Here is an 18,642-nt window from a genome sequence, read left to right on the forward strand (position 1 = left end):
ATTTAGAAACTATTTTTAAAAGTCAGATTGTGTGCAGGGAAGGGATTCCCAGGATGGCTGCAGCCTTTCCAGCCTCCACAAAAAGTAAAACAGCTCAAGGAATGCAACAAAAAGGCAGATACCTTGACCCGGCCTGCAAACTTTCCAGACCCTGATCTTATCGAGCGTTTGTGTGCCCTGACTGATCCATGGAGGTCACATCCCCAAACAAACTTAACCCAAAAGATGTGCTGCAAACATTACAGTGACTGCAGGACACTCCCGTCAGAGGTCTCATGTCCACACCCATTTGCTCTTAAGGATGTGCAAAAGATTTCAAATGTGACACGAGCTGCTGTTGAAGCTAAGTCTGCTAGCTTGCTGGCTGACCCCCGTGCGTGCTGTGTCATGCACACGTAACATGCCGCACTTTCCTCATGTCATTTACCAAACACACCCTCAAATTAGGATTTAACATCTGCCGATTTCCCATCTCCCTCTCTTTGGCATGTCAGCGCTCCTGTCCTGCATCGCCAGCATCCTCCTGCAAGCTCTGGGGGCAACTTTTCCCATCACTCTCCAATTTCTATGTGTAAGATATGTGCAGGGAGTGATGAGCTCAGAGACATATCTGTTGCTTTAATAAATCATTTCAAACCTTGCCAAACAGAATAACAGTCACAGCAAGTGTGGGTAAATACTACAGGAAACACTTGCTAAACAGCTTTTCTGTGAAGAAACAAAACAAAAAGCTTTTTCTGAGTCAGTTTACTGTGCAGCCAGACAAATAATGTTCTAATAAAGAAGTCAGTCAGCAATAACAGCCGTAACCAGACAACAACAGAGCAGAGAAAAGGGAGTTTGTTACAGAGGACGAGGAGGAGGAGGAGGAGAAGAAGAATACCCTGCTGTGGCTTCTTCTCCCATTACTTTGTTATCTGCAAAAACACCAAAAATGAGGATGTCTTGCAGAGGCATTCATGTTTATTGCAAACTGTGGTGAGAAATATATTACATTCCCACTAAGTGCTTCACAGTGAAAGTCTTAATACAGTTCTGATCTAGCTGTGGGAACACCAGATTACATGCTGCATCATTTCTTGAAAAGCCAACTTAAAACCGACTGGTGGTCGACTGAATCTTAATATTCTGCTGAAAAATGTAGACCATAAAAAAATAGAGTTTGATTCCATGAAAATCAGAAGAATTATATCTAAACTTTAAGTGTGTTTAAAATATTCAGTAACAGCGATACAAAAGCCATAGACTACAAAAAAACCCGATGTAAGATTATTATTATTAATGTCGCTAATGCTGAGTGCAAAGAAGATACACTTTCTTTATTTCTCATTCATTCATTTTCCTACTTTCTCCTTTCTCTACTTGGCTGAAAAAGTTTGAGTGCTCCCCTGTGCCAAAGGCAGTGAGACATTAGAAGATGTGTCAGAGATTACCCCGTAACTCTTGGCCCTCCTTCCCCCAACACGTTTTGTGACCTTCATGTGATTTGTCAGAGCCACCAGTGCAGAGATAGTTTTCAACCTCTGTGCTCACTTGCTGGCTCAGTGCCTTTCTCCTTCATCACTTTCCCTCATTTCTCTCCCTTTAGGGCATTTTGTCTATTTGGAAGCAACACCAGTGGGACTGAAAGGCGATAAAGCTCATATTAGAAGCTCTGTGTGGAAAGAGTCTAGCGCCATCTGCAAGCTCTCTTTCTGGTACTACATTTCCCACAAGGCCTCGGGAAGCATCCGGCTTCTGATCAAGGTAATGCATCTGCATATAGACAGAAATGACATCAAATTAGTGCAGCTGTATCGTGGTGTCTGTATTTGTAAAAAAGACAGGAGGTGTTTGATCTATAGAGGGAGGTTGTAGTTGGTTCTGAGCATCTGGGAAGATTCTCTCTTTGGCAGCTTGCAGTTCTTCTTACCCATCAAGTTTCTGTACACATGGCTGATTCTGAGGGATTAAAATTTCTATTTGGACTTTTCTGCCATATAAACTCTGGTGGGTTTGGCCTCCATCCTCTAGTCTATTTACTCTAAACTTTATTTCACTTTATCAGGTATGACTCAAGCAGAAGGTGCTGCTGCTGTGCTTGACAAGATTCATTCCTCTGCAGGAGATCATTTTTCTGCATGTGTGGCACTTCAGGAACTTTTTATGCCATCTGCAACAAAAATGCTAATATAAATGTATTTAGTTATTTATTTGTAGTACCTCCTTTTTCAAACATTTACATATCATTGCTCATGCAAAATAAAAGGCTGTTCAAGTTCATTTCAAGGAGGATCCACATTCAAACACACATGGCAGACAGATTTTGGTAGGAAGCTGAAAGAAAGAAAGCAAAGCAAAAAAAAAATAAAAAAAATACCCAACCAAACAAAACATCCAAAGAGAAAAGCCATCTAATGGGAGCAATAACTGAACCAGAGCAACTACGAAGCCCTGAAAAAAATTACACACTCCAGAGAGCAGGGTAATAAGGAACAAGAGCAGGCAATCGCAAGAGCACCAGAAAGAGGAATAAAACACCCTAATACGCATAGGGAAAGTGATTACACAAATAAAACAGGAAATGACTGCCAAAAAAATGGCACAATACTGGAATACATACGCAGAGGAAACACGTAGAGGAAACAATTAAAAACTCAGGCAGGGGTAAACAACATCAGCAACGGGAAAAACAAAACACAAGAAACATGAAGAGAGAAACAGAAGAAAAGCAAACTGTGGCTTATGCCTGTCTCTGACATGTTTCTGCTACTTTAACTTTTAATTATAAAAATATAAACATACAAACACATTTGAGGTGTCTTTAGAAAATAAAAAACACTGCTAAGACCCTATGGGAATGTGGTGAAATTTGTGTATATTGTGTATGTGTGCCTGTTGTTTCTATATAGTTCTTTCTAATGGTAATTTTAAAAACCTACTTTTATCCCTTGCTGTTTGTTTCATTGTTCTTCATTTGTGAACAAAAACTAAAACACATTGAATGATTGTGGCTGCACATTAACAAAAAAAACAACCTCGTTATGTTACTCATTCACTGATCACATGCTTGGATGGACACGTTACACTTACTGATGCTGTTTTTGTCTCAATCATTAGATAAATAGTCTTTGCTATTGATTGTACATTAAAGCCTGCTGTAGACTGGATACTGCTATCATGATGGGATTTGCCCAGTCCCCCAGTCATCCAGCCGGCTGTTGGATTGATTATGAGGCTCTCCGAGAGGCAGGAGATGATAAATGCATGTGGACTATTTTTAAACGTGCACCCTCTTTCACATATGGGTTGAAAATGTAAAATTTGGCCTTTTAAAGAAGGTCAGCTCTGTGCTTTAAAATGAGGTGCTGGACTCATTTACACTTAGAGACACAGACGTAGTGGGTGGAGAGTTCAGAGGCCCTCTGTGTGTGTTTGTGTGTTGGTGGGTGTCTCTGTGTGTGTGAGGGAGAGAGACAGGCAGATAAAACCAAAATGCCTCAAGTGTTATGTGGCTATAGCTTCCTATGACACATAAATGATGATAAGTACATGTATGACCTAGAGGGTTCAAAGACATAAGCGCTTACAGATTATTGGTTTGTGCTATAATTTACAACATTAGAGCACTTTTATAGTCCGGATGTTGCAGCTACATAAATACTAGCATGCACACACATTTGCACAGGCAGGGCAATAAAAACACACAAACACGCTCACACTCTCTGCAAGCATCACAGTGTAAATATAGTGTATACTATGCATCTTTAAAGGGTGACTGAACAACAAAAAAGCTTATGATAATAAGAGTGAAAGGGAGGGGATTGTATTTACATGGCAAGCCTCCCCCCATCCCATGAAGTTCACAAGGGGCTCAACAGGCGGCTCTATTTATATCACCAGCCGTGTGAACTGCTTCTTTTAGTCATGAGTCATCACACTAATGAAGTGTCTGTCCTCAGCAGCAGAGCAAACTGAATAAAGATGGGGTGTAAGAGTGAGTTAAGTAGCATTAATGTACCTGCCAATCTTCAAACTTCCAGCAACACTCCTTCTAATGTGTCTACATCCATTTATGTATGTATGTATACATGCATTCTCCTATGAGATGATGGATGATGTCCTAGAGGATCTCCTCCGAGATAGGACCAGGGCATCACTGATCTCCTGGACAGTCGGAGGTGCAACCTGGCAGTATCGGAAGGACTGAAATATATAATGTCCCAGAGTTGCTCAAGCATTTTATCCTGATATCTAATTGCAGTTAGGGTGTAGAGGTCTGTGTGCACCTCTGTTTCTCATTGTTTGGTCAAAGGCAATCACACCAGTGGCCTGGTGGAGGTCATTTTGTAGCTTTAGCAGTGCTCATCCTGTTCTTTCTTGCACAATGAAGCAGATAACAGTCCCGCTAATTGGCCTATACAGACCTGTAGTAACCGCTTGTCTCCATGCTTCTCAGACTGAACTGGGAAATACAAAAGAACCTTTTGGCAATGACACATGTTGATGTGCAGTCCTGGAGGAGTTGGCCTAGCTGTGCAACCTATATAGGGTCCAGGTATTGCCTCGTGCTACCAGTGGTAACGCTGACCTTAGCCACTTCCTAGTGGGCGGGTCTTAGAGGGAGACAGAAACTACAGAAGGAGAGTCTGCTGTTTACAAAGTCGGGCCTTTTTTTCTTAAGTTTTGCCCTGTGCAACTTTAAAGTTTAAACATTTGCAACTTTTTGAGGGGTCAGGGATGAGATGGGTCAATTAAAGTTTGGTGAAAAAAAATAAAGTCTGGAACAGAATTAAAACAGAAATGGGACTATGCTAACAAAGGAAAATAATGTAATTCGTATTTTTCGTTATACCCCATTTCCTTGGCTGTCTCAGCAGTATAAAAGTTTCATCTTGGAGAGATGAACTCGTCCTCTTTTCATGGAAGAAATATTTTACTTTCCCTGCCGTGTATTTTTCATAATAGGCTGTTTGTTTGCCTTACTGACTGATGCACTTTGAGTAAGCCTACCATAACGATGACAGCAAAATTACTACATAGCTAGCTGTTTGCTCATTAATATAGTTATATATGGTGTTGTGGGTTCAGATGCAGCCTGCGATTATGGTGAGCCAAACATCTGCCGGTCAGCCACAGAGAGGACGTTCTGCTCGAGTAAAATATAGCATGACGAGGCTAATCATTTGTGCGTGTTTCTCGTCACGGAAACAATATGCAAATCTGTCCCTGGTGAAACATGGAAATATTTTTTTAAGTAAGGAAAGACTGAGTGTAAAGAAAAAAAACTTGTGATTTGACTAAAAGGTAAGTTGACAGAAAACAGCTGCCAGCAGTTTCATAAAATGAAAAAGCCATGAATACAAATTGGATTTTAGTTTTGTGGAACATTCAGTATACGGTTAAGACGTCAAGGATTTCACAGTTTCAATAAAAGAAGCTTTTTGTTGCGAGCACAACTTTGTTTCTTTCTTCTGTTTCTTGCATCCTGACTTTTACTGAGGGATAATAAAAAGAAATTATGCAAATGTATATCCTCTCTTCACTTTGAGCAAACCGAATTGGCGGCTTGCGCTGCCTTGTCTGCAAGCTCAGGAAATGAAGCTTCAAATTGATCGAATAAATGCCTCGACTGATATGCCACCCAGGCATCAAATGTGAGCTACGTATGCCTGTAACGCACGCTCGTCACTCGCTCTCTGGCTGCTTTTATGGATTGGGCCTTTACTCCGTGGCATAAATCTGGATAAGTCCTGCTGCAACGCTGCCTATTAATGTACGCTCTACTCTCACAGTAACAAGATTATTTCAAGCCAGGGCTTCACTGGCATAAAGAGAGAAGACAGTCTGTGCAAGCCTCACCCAAGGGTGCATTTTAATAGGCTTTCCAACCGCAGAGTAGAAAGTGACATTGCTTGTCCTCTGCGTTTGAGTATATTACACCAGGTTTCCTTTCACTGCAGTCGAGCCTCTGGTCACATATTGCCACCTCAAGTGCAGCATGTTTGCTGCTTTATTTTGTTAGGGGTGGTGTTTATTTCACACTCCTGCGACTCATTCCCCACTGCAGCACTGCCCTTAAAACTGAATAATTATGTGACGCTATAGACCTGCAGTTTTCCCATCACCTTTACAAAGAGCAGAGGACGAGGAAGCCGTCGTAAATTATTAGAGCTACAGCAGTATTAATATCAGACTCATGAGCTTCTGCAGAATAGGTAGTTAAATCTATATGCACCCCCATTAATGCTCTTCTCCGTACTGACCTGAACCTAAGATTGAGTTTCAACTATAACTGATATCCTAGAGGCAGAACAAAGCAGAATATACAATACTATGCAAAAGGCTTTATATATACATATATATACATAGAGAGATAGAGAGGTAGATAGATACATATATAGAGATATAGATATATATAAATTTTTCTAGGAAAATGGGAACCATTTATTCAAGGACTGTATTCCTCATGGTGTGTAGTGTGTCCTAATATAGCCAATGACTAACAGCTCTTCTGGATTCATCTTGTTGGTGAAAAATACAATTTTATCTATTCCAAACTGGCTTATTTTTGGTATTTTTCAAAGATTTAGCTGAAAAATAAAGAAAACTAATTATATGTTTTCATGGTTGCTGTAACAAAGTGCCTAAAAATACCAAAAATTAGTTCTTTGCTAAGTTGTATATACATAATACTGGTTCATCCCTTTAAATGATTCATCAGGTCAGTGTTAAGTGGCTCAACAAACAAATAAAAAACATCCATCCATCCATCTTCTTCCGTTTATCCGAGGCCGGGTCGTGGGGGCAGCAGCCTAAGCAGAGAAGCCCAGACCTCCCTCTCCCCAGCCACCTCCTCCAGCTTCTCCAGGGGAACACCAAGGCCTTTCCAACCTCAGCTGGCTCCTTTTGATGTGAAGGAGCAGCGGCTCTACTCTGAGCCCCTCCCAGATGGCTGAACTTCTCACCCTATCTCTGAGGGAGAGTCCAGCCACCCTTCGGAGGAAGCTCATTTCTGCCGCTTTTATCCACGATCTTGTTCTTTCGGTCACTACCATAGGTGAGGGTAGGGATGTAGATCGACCGGTAAATTGAGAGCTTCGCTTTTACACTTACCTCTCTCTTCACCATGACCTTGGGGAGGTTCAAGGACTGGACTGAAAAGGAGTAAAAAAGTAGATCAAAGAAAAAGAGAAACTTTGAAAGACCTTCAGAAGGTCTGGAGAAGTGCTGCTGTATAAGTTTTGCTCAGTACCTTATAGATGTTTGGGTATTTTTCTCAAAAGTTGTACAAAGTCAGTCTTGATCCATACTGGCTCAGTTTGCCAACAATTAGCTGCCATTTCTTACACTTCATTCTTATTCTTGGCTCAATGCTTTTGCAGATCTAACCCCATCAGAGACTCTTCAGCTACACCAACTCCAAGCGGTTCCACATTCTTTCAATAAAAAAGTTTTAAAAGTGGCCATGTGCTGCTATTTATTGTAGATGGGCGAGTTATTCAGACACGCTGTTGCCAACCTAAACACTTATACCACATCCCTGATGACGTTACACAGTTTGAAAACATTTCTGATAAACCAAGCATGTCATTTTTGTCTTGCTAGCCCACAGAAGCGTTCTGCTAAGCAGTCTGTTTTGCTTCATTCTGGTCCCGTTATTGAAAACAGAAAAGGTTTCAGCTAAAATCGAGTGGGGCTGGTTAGACATGCAGTCAGGGATTTGTTTCATCCCCTTCGGCCAAACAAGGAGCAACAATGTAACCATTCATCCTCAAATGAAATACTCAAATAAAAAGAAAATCTTCCACAAGCGACATACAGATGCAGATATTTTATGGGAAGGTTTTCAGCTTTAAGGGTTTCGTGTTTGAGCAAAGACGAGGATCACATTAGATGAACAAATTCAGGAAATGATCTGCAGTACTTTACTGACTTGGATCATCTGTCATAAGTACAACATTGTATACAGTAGCAAAACACAGTGTTTTATGCACCACCGCTTCTATTTAAGTAAACATTTTTTCAGGCTGAACACGGATCACACTTCTTTCTTAACCATCACAGGACCATCGACCCCACAGTTAATGAGCCCAAAGACTTCAGGTAGTTCTATCTTTTTATTACATAATCTAGGTGAGAAATCTTTAAGTAAATAATCCCAAACATTCATGCCGAGTTTTAATTTCTCAGGATTTTTTTTTTACTCATCTTTAATTATACTTAGTTACTTTATTTGTCTTTGTTGGCTTGACCGGAGCATGCAACAACAATTTGAAGACTTTACTTTGACATTGTACTCTTGTTGATACTTTTTGTCTTGATATATTTATTCTTTAGTTTCTCGAGTTTTGTTTTTTCTTTAATCCACTTCATCTAACATTCAGCATTACTTTTTAAAATCGGTGTATGTAGAGTACGGTTCTGTTTTATCTTATCTGAACTACACTATTGTTAAAATTCCATTGCATTTTCTACTACCTTCACCATCACCTCGCTAGATCCTGTTACTCTTATGCCCAAAGTATTTTAATATGAAGTGAGAGAGCTTTATAAAAGTCCCATTGATGCTTTTGACATGACAATAAAAACCAGCGATGAGATGCCGGCTCGTCAAAAGGCACGTCCACTAAACCCAAAGTCAAATTTGCTGTTTCCAAGCTGTATTAGTCATGATTTAGTGCCTGGCAAGTACCATGGGAAAAGGCATAGTGGGCTTACAGAGGAATACACGTCAGTTTGTCTTTTAATATTTTCCATATGTGACATGAGAGAAATCTATTACTATACTCAGAAAGCAGGGTTTAAATGTGAGTCGCAGGTCTCAAGGCGGGGGAATTGTTACTACAATGTTATGCTAATGCTAATGAGAGTTTAATGACTTCTCTTAGATGCCATTCCCTTTTTCTCAGCAGCAGCACTCTGTCCACATATCTGATTCAGCACGTTTTGACCAAGAAGTTCTTCACTCTCGACATGAGGCTTAAAGCTTGAAAAAAAAAATTCTGACAGTAATGACTGCTGTAGCTCTTTGAAATGAGACTGCAGCACCATAGTATGTGAAATGCTACCACGTGAGCCTCTTTTTGTTCATCGCTGCTCTTCTCCACAGATGGAGAATAATTTAAAGGAGGTGTGGAATCAAACGGGACATCAGGGCAATAAGTGGAACCGAGCAGAGATCCCCCTGAGGAAGCTCAGGAACTTTGAAGTCATATTTGAGGTGGTGCGCCTAAAGGACGTGAGCGGTGGAGCGGCCTTAGATGACCTGGAGTACATAGACTGTGCCCCAAGTAGGTAGCATGCACAAACAGTACACAACAAGTTTTGCATATAGACTGGACTACAATAAAATAATTATGAAAGCACTATGAAGGCAAATTTCAGGTGAAATTGGGTCACTATAAGCCCATGTTTCATACACCTGGGGAGATTAATGACAATATTACTAGCATTTCTATTACTGCTCATTTTGTCACTGATGGTTTTGCTCCAAACGATTGTTTGTTCAATATTATTATGATTACATGTCATTTTTAAATGTACATTTGAAAAAAGCTATTGATTATATAACGCTTTTAAACACTAATTTAAAATGGGTTGAACCAGCATCAAAGCATTTGTGGACTTTAATAAAAATGTAAAAGTTGTAGTGATGTAAAAATTAGTTATGTCAATTAAATGCCTGCGTACAATTATGAACGTGCAATTTTTTTTTAAAGATGCTTTTGGCAGATATATGGAAAATGACTGATAACCAGCAAATTCTAGCATGTTTAAATTGCATGTTGCTGTTAGCATTTAGCTTAAAACAAGCGACCTGGAGAAGTGATTTGGGTATGTCATCAATGGCTCTTCCTTATTTTTACTTAGTTAAATCTAGTTGGGCTGGACAGCGTATTTATATCACATATTATTTATGTACATGTATCTGCATCTGCAGTTTTCAATGGTATAGTTTACAAGTAATTTACTAATTAACTGTGAATTGCAGCCAGCAAAGGTAAATGATAAATAACGCACTGCAGGCACTATCGTAGGTGAGCAGAGGAGATAGGAAGGGTCTTTAAATTTCATTGTCCTAAAAAAAAGGAGCAGTGGAGAGGAAAAGTTTCAAAAGCTGGAAATCTCACCACCTGGTAAAGTAATCACAGGCTCGCTGGCGCTCGGCAAACCCCTGCACATATATTACCGTCGCTTTGTGCACAGTGGCAGTGCAAATCTTTCTTATTGCTTCTTAAATTTAAAAAGCAGCTTCAATTCAACTAAACTTTTAAAAGCATGAGGAAAATGTATTTTATTAACTTTGTGTTCATAGCGGCTCATGTTTGCTGAAGTCTGGAGAATAGCCGTAATCTCGCCTTTAAAAGAAGCTGGACCCATGAATCAGTCTCTTTGTAAATGTGAGATTAAAGTAAAGCAATGCATGATGTAAACCCGCACCAACCCAGGTGCCTTAACGCAACAAAATAAATAATTCCAGCAGTTAGAGTGGTTGAGAAAATAAAAACTAAAAAAGATTTCAGCCTGAATTTCACAAAGTGGATTCAATTGTTTTCAGTTTCTCTCAAGCCTTCCTCTCTGCTTTCGTTTTATCAAAGTATTCTTCCAATAAGCTTCATAAGCGCGATATAACTATGCTGTGAAATTATTTTATGATCTTTCCAGCTGATAGTTTGGAGTATGAAATTGATTCTGCCGCTGGCACACTCAGAGAAAAAGAAAGGCAGAACTGTTGGGTCTCGAAGCGAGAGGAGAGTTTGATTGTCTTTGGGACGACAGTCGCTGACAGACGCCGTTTGATATTTATGTTTGAGACAGATGTTGTACATTAAACAGGACCTGGCACAAGGCTGGGCACCAGGGGGGATGTTTCCTGCTCTGCCGACTCTTTTCCATCTCCATCTCCAGTGCACACGTATAAACAAACACACACAGGAGAACATAAATACTGACCTGCAGATCTAAGCGGAGGCATAGATCAAAACAGACTGCAGACACACAAGCAGACAAATTGTCTGTCCAAAGCCAAATGACACAGACAGACAACTTCCATCAACTTTGAGTGCTCGCTAAAATGGATTTTCAGTTTATTATATGATGGGTTTTAACCCCACTGACCTCCCGGAATGAAATTCAACTCTTTCCTCATTTCACTCATCATTTAATGTCGCTGCCTTTGAAGTTTAACCACGCACACACACACACATCTGCACAGACGTGGCTAATGTGTGTGTGTGCTGTCTGTGATCCACCTGATTTGTTTTCCTTGCTCTCTGTTCCATCTCAAACAAGGCGGTGCAGGAGGAAGGGGGCTTTGATTTCCCTGACAGGCCTTTGTCTGCTTTTGTTTACCTTCTTCTCCGCTGCTGTTCTTTGGTGCTGAGCACAGGAAGTCTGTGTTTTATTAATAAATTGTTCATCACAGCATTTTATTTCATGTCAGATTTAATTTGTCTGGATTAGAAAATGGGGATGAAATTGTTGAGGAATAATAGAAATTATGATTATTCATTGTAATTATCTGTGTGTTTTAGCCACTGTGGAGGCCGTTGGTTGTCCTGCGCCCACAGATTTTGTGTGTCGCAGCGGCCACTGCATTGAGTCCCACCTGGTGTGCGACGGCAAGGCCGACTGTGCTGATGAATCGGACGAAGCTGACTGCGGTGAGTAGAAATGATAAATAGGTCCCTTCTTGGAGAGCAGAAGGACAACTTTGAAACAGGACTGCAAACTCTTTCCTTTCATCTTTCAATTTCTTTCTTTCTGGCAGACAAAATAATTAGCTCGCCAGGTGCTTGTAGCTTCAACATGGAGGGAGACCAGTGGAAAGAGAGATGCCAACTTTCTCAAGACCCTGATGATGACTTTGATTGGAGGATTGGTTCCAGTACTGAGACAGCAGGGGCTGGACCTATCACCGACCACAGCCAAGGTCTGCAGCTGCTCTCTGCTAAAATCTTACCAAAAATATGACCATACACAACAAGAAAAATGTGCTTTTACTTCTGCTTTCCTTTTCTCAAAGTAAGTCGAAGGTTTTTATAATGGCTTTTTGGGTGGTTGGCTGCAATAAGGTCTGAAATTAGCACAATGTGTTGTTTTACGGCATAAAATACATAGAAGTACTCCACTAATGTATTTTTAAGTTCTTTTATGTAACCCACAGAAGGCGCTCGCTAACCAACTACACAAAAGTTGTTCCATTTATGCGTCGAGGTTCATAAAAGTAGAATTTTTGAGCATCATCTTACTGAACAAATAATGTATCATAAACTGATTTTCCCTGAACTTATTTCCTTTAATTATCCAAAAAGTCTATAGAAAAGCCCACCGAGGGGTAGTTTTATTCTGTTTTCCTCATGTTTGGCTTTGTCTGAAAAAATCCTCCATCCTTGTGTCACTTACATGATACCCAGAATTACAATATGAGCATCTTCGGATCGGATGCTTCTGCCAGCCTCCTAGTTTGTTCCTGTTAATAACACTGGCAGAAAAAACAAACAATTTCTCAAAATTAGGAGCAGACAACATCTGCATTCTCCTGACACCCTCCATGTTTTCAGCTCTCTGGCAGCGCCTTTGTAATTACAACTTGACAGCTGGAAAATAGGACTGTGTGACACCGACATGAAGGCAGGGTTAAAAATACTTCCTGATCAATATCAGTCTGAGTCAAACTGAGCTTAACAGCATTCCTGCTTATCATATGAAGCAAAGCTGCTTCAAATATTGTTTTTTAAACTGATTAATTGAAAGGTAACGACACTTTGGCAACAATTACCCACATTTATGCGAAGCAATGTTAATCAAAATTTCCGTAAGACTTCAAGGCATCAATAACTCACCAGCTGAAAATACATTTGTTGACTACACCTGCTCGACTGCTTATTAATGCAAATATCTAATCAGCCAATCACATTTCAGCAACTCAGTGCATTTATGTATTCAGGCATCTACTATTAATATTAACTTGTGTACTGATATGCTGTTGCCCAGGGATTAAATCAGTTATTGCTGTATGTGAGCAAGTTTAAATATGAGTAAACTGGTAAATATACACTTTAGCATCTCTCCAAGATTAAACTGGAACTCTCCCCTCTCCTCCATCCCCTTGTGCACAGATGTGCATGAGTGCACGTCCACAGATCTGTCTGCTACAGCACAGTTAGCAGCTATTGTTTCCGAAGACATGAGCAACATAAAATTGTACCAATTGCTCACTCCTGTCTCAGGCTGTGTAAGGGGTAGAGAAAATGAGCGAGTGGCTTCTCCAAGCACGCCCTTTTTATTTAAGGCCTTGAATGATGACGGACCAGTTTGAAATGAGGACGACAAGCAGCATGAGTGGAACGCACGGGTGAAAACTGTTAAGGAGAAAGTAAGGAGGTAAAGAAACACACACAGCAGCAGCTATTTTGTCCCTGCATGCCACATGAGAGCCGTAATGCTGAGGACAAAGCAGCATTTTTCATGGGTGACAGTGCACTCAATGAACCAGCTGTTGTCTTCTGAGTTGCAGCTGTAACTCCACCTTGTACTGGCTGTCACTAGGTTGCTATTCCTGATCGGTCATTTGAGGTTATTGATCGGAAGGATGAATGATGGGCTGGATGGACTCGTGATCTTACAGCTTAAAAACACATGGACAAAGGCATGACTCTGCAAATATCCTGTCGTTATAGGATCAGGTAATGGAGCACATGCGTGTACACGTTCTTGGAAAACGAGCTCTGCCTGGATAGATGCACAGACTTTGTTTTGACTTTTATGATTTGATTCACCGCAGCGGAATCTGTGTTGTGGGTGTGAGCAGGTTTTTTTGTGCACTGTGGATTGTGATGGCCTTAAATCCCCCTTAACTCATGTGGAAAACTCCCACTTTGTTCTGGCACCGCACACATGCTGTCTCATCTCCAAGCCTAGCCGAGCTGAAGAAGCTCTCTGCAGCTTTTGGCTGCAGGATACATTTAACGACAGCCTTCCTCCGTCTAAATATCGTGCATATTTGAACCAGCAGAATAAGGTTATTGGATTTCTTTCCTGCAGCAAAGCTGAAATTTGATGGTTGAGCTGGGTTTGGCTGTGGCTTTTCCTTTGCCGTTTCAGCTTCATCGTTCATCGCACTGAGATATTACTCATGCCTTACATAAATGTTCTGCAATTGTAAAGTACTGCGTTTATCTCCAAAGGTGGTGGAGGGAACTTCCTGTATATAAACTCAGCCATTCAGCACGAGGGCGATGTTGCCAAGGTGACAACCAGGAGTCCGTTTCCTGCCAGCATCGGCCTGTGTCACCTGCGCTTCTGGTTCTTCATGCATGGTTCTGATAGGATGGGAACATTGAAGGTGACCTCATCTCAGACAAATTTCTCTTCTGTTTCCTGCTTTTGGGCATCAGGCTTTTTTTTTTTTTTAACTGTCACCTGCTAAGAAATGATCCAAAATGAAGGCTTAATTTGGATTTGTCAGAGATTTCTTTCCTCTTTTACTCAGCTTATCAACATATTTTGCTCTGCTTACTGTCAGTCACCTGATACCCAAAGGAGGGAATGAACGTCTTTCTTCCTGCAAATAATCCATCAAAGCATGTCAGGTTACAAACGTCATTATCATATCAGTCTTTTCATGTCTTTTTAGGTCTCTTTGTTAAATGGGTTAATTTCAAAACAACAAACAATAAGCATTTGCTAAAAGCTCTACTTAGACAGGAAGTGTACTCCATGCGTAGCCACAGATGAGGCGCTTACAAGAAATCTACATGAATTATAAACAAAACTACTCAAAAACTCACAGCTCTAAATTATGCATAAATTACTGTATTGCTAATCAAAAACAACTATTAAACCTTCAGAGTTTCCACTTTTGAAATAAGCCATCAGAAAGTATTGTAAGGAAGGATATTCTACGGTACTTTAATTGAGTTTTTCCATTTCGTGCTTCTTTTTGCTTCTGTTCCACTACACCTCTGATATTGAAAAGTGTATTTTTAAATTGAAACTCAACTAAACAAAGGAATACTCTCCCATAAAAGTCTGTTTTAAGAGACGATACAAAGGAGGTCAGTGATTCAGCTGACCTGATTTACTCAAGCAGACTGTTGGAGAAGCCTTGACTGAACATGCTTTGTATGCTTTAGTTTTCAGCCAGACCTCTGGAGCACAAAACAGACCACTGCCTGAGGACCTTAAAGTGCAGTGTGTGTGTATAAGAGATCAGAGATGTAGCTGGAAAAGAGGCCGTTCAGGTCTTTGTACTAATCAATAAAATCTTAAAATACATTTTAAAAAATGATGAGATGGTGTTTTTAGTTTTGGATCAGTTTGGCAGCCAAGTTTTGTAAGTGTACAAAGACAAAGGTCTCTCCATCTTTACAAGTTAATGTCAAATTAAGGTATGTTCAATAAAGCTAACAGTAAAGTGCCTTAAACCTGTCTTTTTTATTGACGAGCAGGTAGCAACTGCTTTGGTTTTGTATATGTGTGTGTAGCTGTGTTCCAAGTTGTTAGTTAGTTGTTTAATAAAACAATTTTAAAATTATGCTCCAATCTAGAGTAATTTAACGATGATTAAGCAGCATGTGACTTTGTAGTCAAGGTGCTACCCTATGAGAGTGAGTGTCCTCAGTTTCGCAGCCAGATCCATCACTCACTTATTTCATTTCATTTAAAATTTTAAAGAATAAGAAGAAATAAAGGAAAATAACATAAGATGACAGTAGCCAAATAACTCAGATTAAAGTTTCATATCAGAACCTCATAAATAAGTCAGGCTCCAGCCACACAGTCCTAAAGCTAGTGACAGATTGGCGACCCCCTGGAAACCACCAATCGCTAGGGGAGAAGGTTGTATTTCCTGACCGGTTGGCAATTGGTTGTCCGATGCTGGTCTCAGTTGTCATGTGAAACTGGTCACAAAGAATGGCCTGTATTTGGAGTGCTCCAATGAAAACCTCCTCTCAGTTGCTTTGGTTGCTAGCAGTGTGTGAAGATTATTTGTAGTTTGTTAACAGAAAAGCACTACTTTTACTCAGAGAACCAACATTTTCCAGCTTATGCCACACTTTTTCCAAGTTTCACTACAGCTCCATAGTTAGTTTGTGAGTGTTTGCAGACAAGTCTGAAAACAACCAGCAACCACAGCAATCTGCCAACAACCACTTGTTAAATGATAGGAGAATATGCATTTAACCTAACAACCATTTTGTATTATTGTTGGGTCTTACCTCACAATATAAAACTGCTGTTGTGATTTACCGCTATATAAATAAAATTGAATTGAACCAGAGGATGTTTCAATTCCATTTTCAAGAGGATGGCCTATGACTGGAGCCTAAGCTGGCTGCAGTGAGAGAAGTACAAATAATCTGGAGTTTTTTGATGCAGCACACTTTTTGAGACCAATTTTACCTGGCAACAGCTAGCAACCTCCAGCAATCACTTGCCAACCAGTTGGGGAATACAGTTTTTTCCCTTGTGACCAGAGGTTTTTAGAGGTTTGCAGACTGGTCTTAAGACCTGCATGACTGAGGCCCTCGGTAACATCACAGTGGCTACAGACATCTTTTATGTACATGTTGCACGTAAATGCATAAAGTATGACACACGAAAACACTGAAGCTTTATAGCGCTTCTATTACTAGTACTCCAATTGTTTATGTTTTTCTACACTGCAGTTCTACTGGTTTTATTTAAGCAAAGAATGCACATACTTCTATTGCATGTAACGGTGATGTGTAAACACCCTGTCACCACTGAAGGAAAAATGTTTAAAGACTGAGAAAGAAACTTCTTTTATGTTGTTTGTTTGATTATAATACATTTTGTATGGTGATGATGTTCTCATGTTCTCACTCAAACATATTGTTACAAATCAAATGGAAATGTCACTTTGTGCCACCTGTACTCACCAGGTCTTTACTGTTGGACCCAGCGGTACCCGTCTGTTGATGTGGGCAGCCACTGGAAACCATGGCAGACAGTGGACATACGCTAATGTCATCGTGTCCAGCACGGTACCCTTCAGAGTGACCTTTGAGGCCCAGGTGGGTGGAGACATGTGGACAGACATCGCCCTGGATGACATTTCCTACACTGCAGAGTGTATAGTTGGAGGTAAAGACCTGAAAGTTTTTCGCCTTCTTTGCCCTTCTATTTAGTTTTTCCTTATTTCCTATCCTTCTAGCACCCTTCTCATTTTTCATTTCATTTCCTCCAGTTTTCACATTCTCCCATTTCCCAATTTTTCCCTGTCCTCCAACATCTATGCTCGTCTCCTCAGTTTCCATATAAATAGTGTGAACCCTCGGGGAAAGTGTAGTGAGTTAATGGAGCCTGTTGCCCTGTAGGTCCATATGAATTCAATGCAGAGAATGGGTCAATGCCAAGGGACAGCATGGAGGGCAATGGGGAGGAAAAGCAATTACATTTATATTGTGTTGTTTCCTCACCCTCACCATTCTGTCCTCCCACCACCCCAAACTGTTTCTTTCACTGGCTTTCTGACAAAGCCTCTGTGGTCTCAAAAAAAACATTAACATACTTTCAAAAACAATCCTGGGATTTATCAATGGGGGATTTTTACTGTATTTGACTGAAAATCAAGTTTATTTAACCCTTTTGCATGCATCTCTCCACTGTGATTTTCCACCTCAGAACCTGTGACTCCTCAGCCACTGACTTGTGGTGTGAACCAGTTTCAGTGTGCATACTCCTTCCAGTGTATCCCAGAGAGCTGGTTGTGTGACACGGAGCCCGACTGTGCTGATAAGTCTGATGAAGAGCATTGTCCCACTGTTGTACCCGGAACTCTTCCTCCTCAGGTCCTTTGTCCTCTTGGTTATTTTCAGTGTTCAGATCATAACTGCCTCCCGTCCATAATGCGCTGCGATGGAGTCGTTGACTGTCCCACAGGAGAGGATGAATACAGCTGCCGTAAGTTAGCACCTCTTCATTTTTCACTGAGGATGAATGGCTGGAAAACTGAAGTGCACTTCTAGCAAAAAAGGAAATAATTGGCGGTTTTACCCATATTTAGACAAGATCCCATGAATTCATGTTTAATAAGTAACAGATGAGATGAAAACCTCTCGCAAATTCCCCTAAACATGTTTCTGATAGAGCTTAATAGTTCAAAAAATCACACACAACTTCTGGACAATCCACAAACCTAACTGCTTTCACTGGAACTACTGTCCACTGAATAAATAGTCCCTTTAAACTGTAATGACAATGACTGTTTTCTCAGTTTCATCATCCAGTGTCATCATCCAATGTAACATCTTTGAGATTTTTTAAAAACAGGTACAATATAAAAAGTGTTGGGATAAAATCTTAATGTCTAAAGCAAACGGCAAAAAATGCAATGGGGTCACAGTATATATAGTAAAGCTGTTTCCACATAAAATGATAAGCCATTAAACCTCAGATTTATAAGAGGTTATCACATTTTCCATTAAATTTCCATCTTAGTGTCGTGGGTAGCACCTTGATGCAGTGGTTAGTCCTGTCAGCTTTGTGGCTTTGTGTTTGAACCATCTTGGGCTCTTCCTGTGTTTAGTTTGCCTACGTGGGTTTTCTTTGGGTCCTCTGGTTTCCTCCAAGAGTCTAAAGCAATATGTCTCATTTGCAGCATGCTCCACTTCAAAAGCTGAAAAAGTTCAC

General features: G+C 40.4%; 1 protein-coding gene across 1 annotated transcript in view; it reads left to right on the forward strand.

Moving 5' to 3' along the window:
- malrd1 (MAM and LDL receptor class A domain containing 1) overlaps positions 1 to 18,642 on the forward strand; it is a 64,026-nt gene that overhangs the window by 37,372 nt on the left and 8,012 nt on the right. Inside the window, exons 19-25 of the mRNA XM_013912315.1 lie at positions 1,589 to 1,746; positions 9,092 to 9,272; positions 11,517 to 11,645; positions 11,753 to 11,914; positions 14,172 to 14,329; positions 16,893 to 17,094; positions 17,635 to 17,913. Coding sequence (XP_013767769.1) covers positions 1,589 to 1,746; positions 9,092 to 9,272; positions 11,517 to 11,645; positions 11,753 to 11,914; positions 14,172 to 14,329; positions 16,893 to 17,094; positions 17,635 to 17,913 — 1,269 coding nt within the window. The remainder of the gene's footprint in view (positions 1 to 1,588; positions 1,747 to 9,091; positions 9,273 to 11,516; positions 11,646 to 11,752; positions 11,915 to 14,171; positions 14,330 to 16,892; positions 17,095 to 17,634; positions 17,914 to 18,642) is intronic.

The sequence above is a fragment of the Pundamilia nyererei genome, unplaced genomic scaffold, assembly GCF_000239375.1.
Source record: "Pundamilia nyererei isolate P.nyererei 1_Seehausen unplaced genomic scaffold, PunNye1.0 scaffold00087, whole genome shotgun sequence".
In the NCBI taxonomy this organism is placed as follows: Eukaryota; Metazoa; Chordata; class Actinopteri; order Cichliformes; family Cichlidae; genus Pundamilia; species Pundamilia nyererei.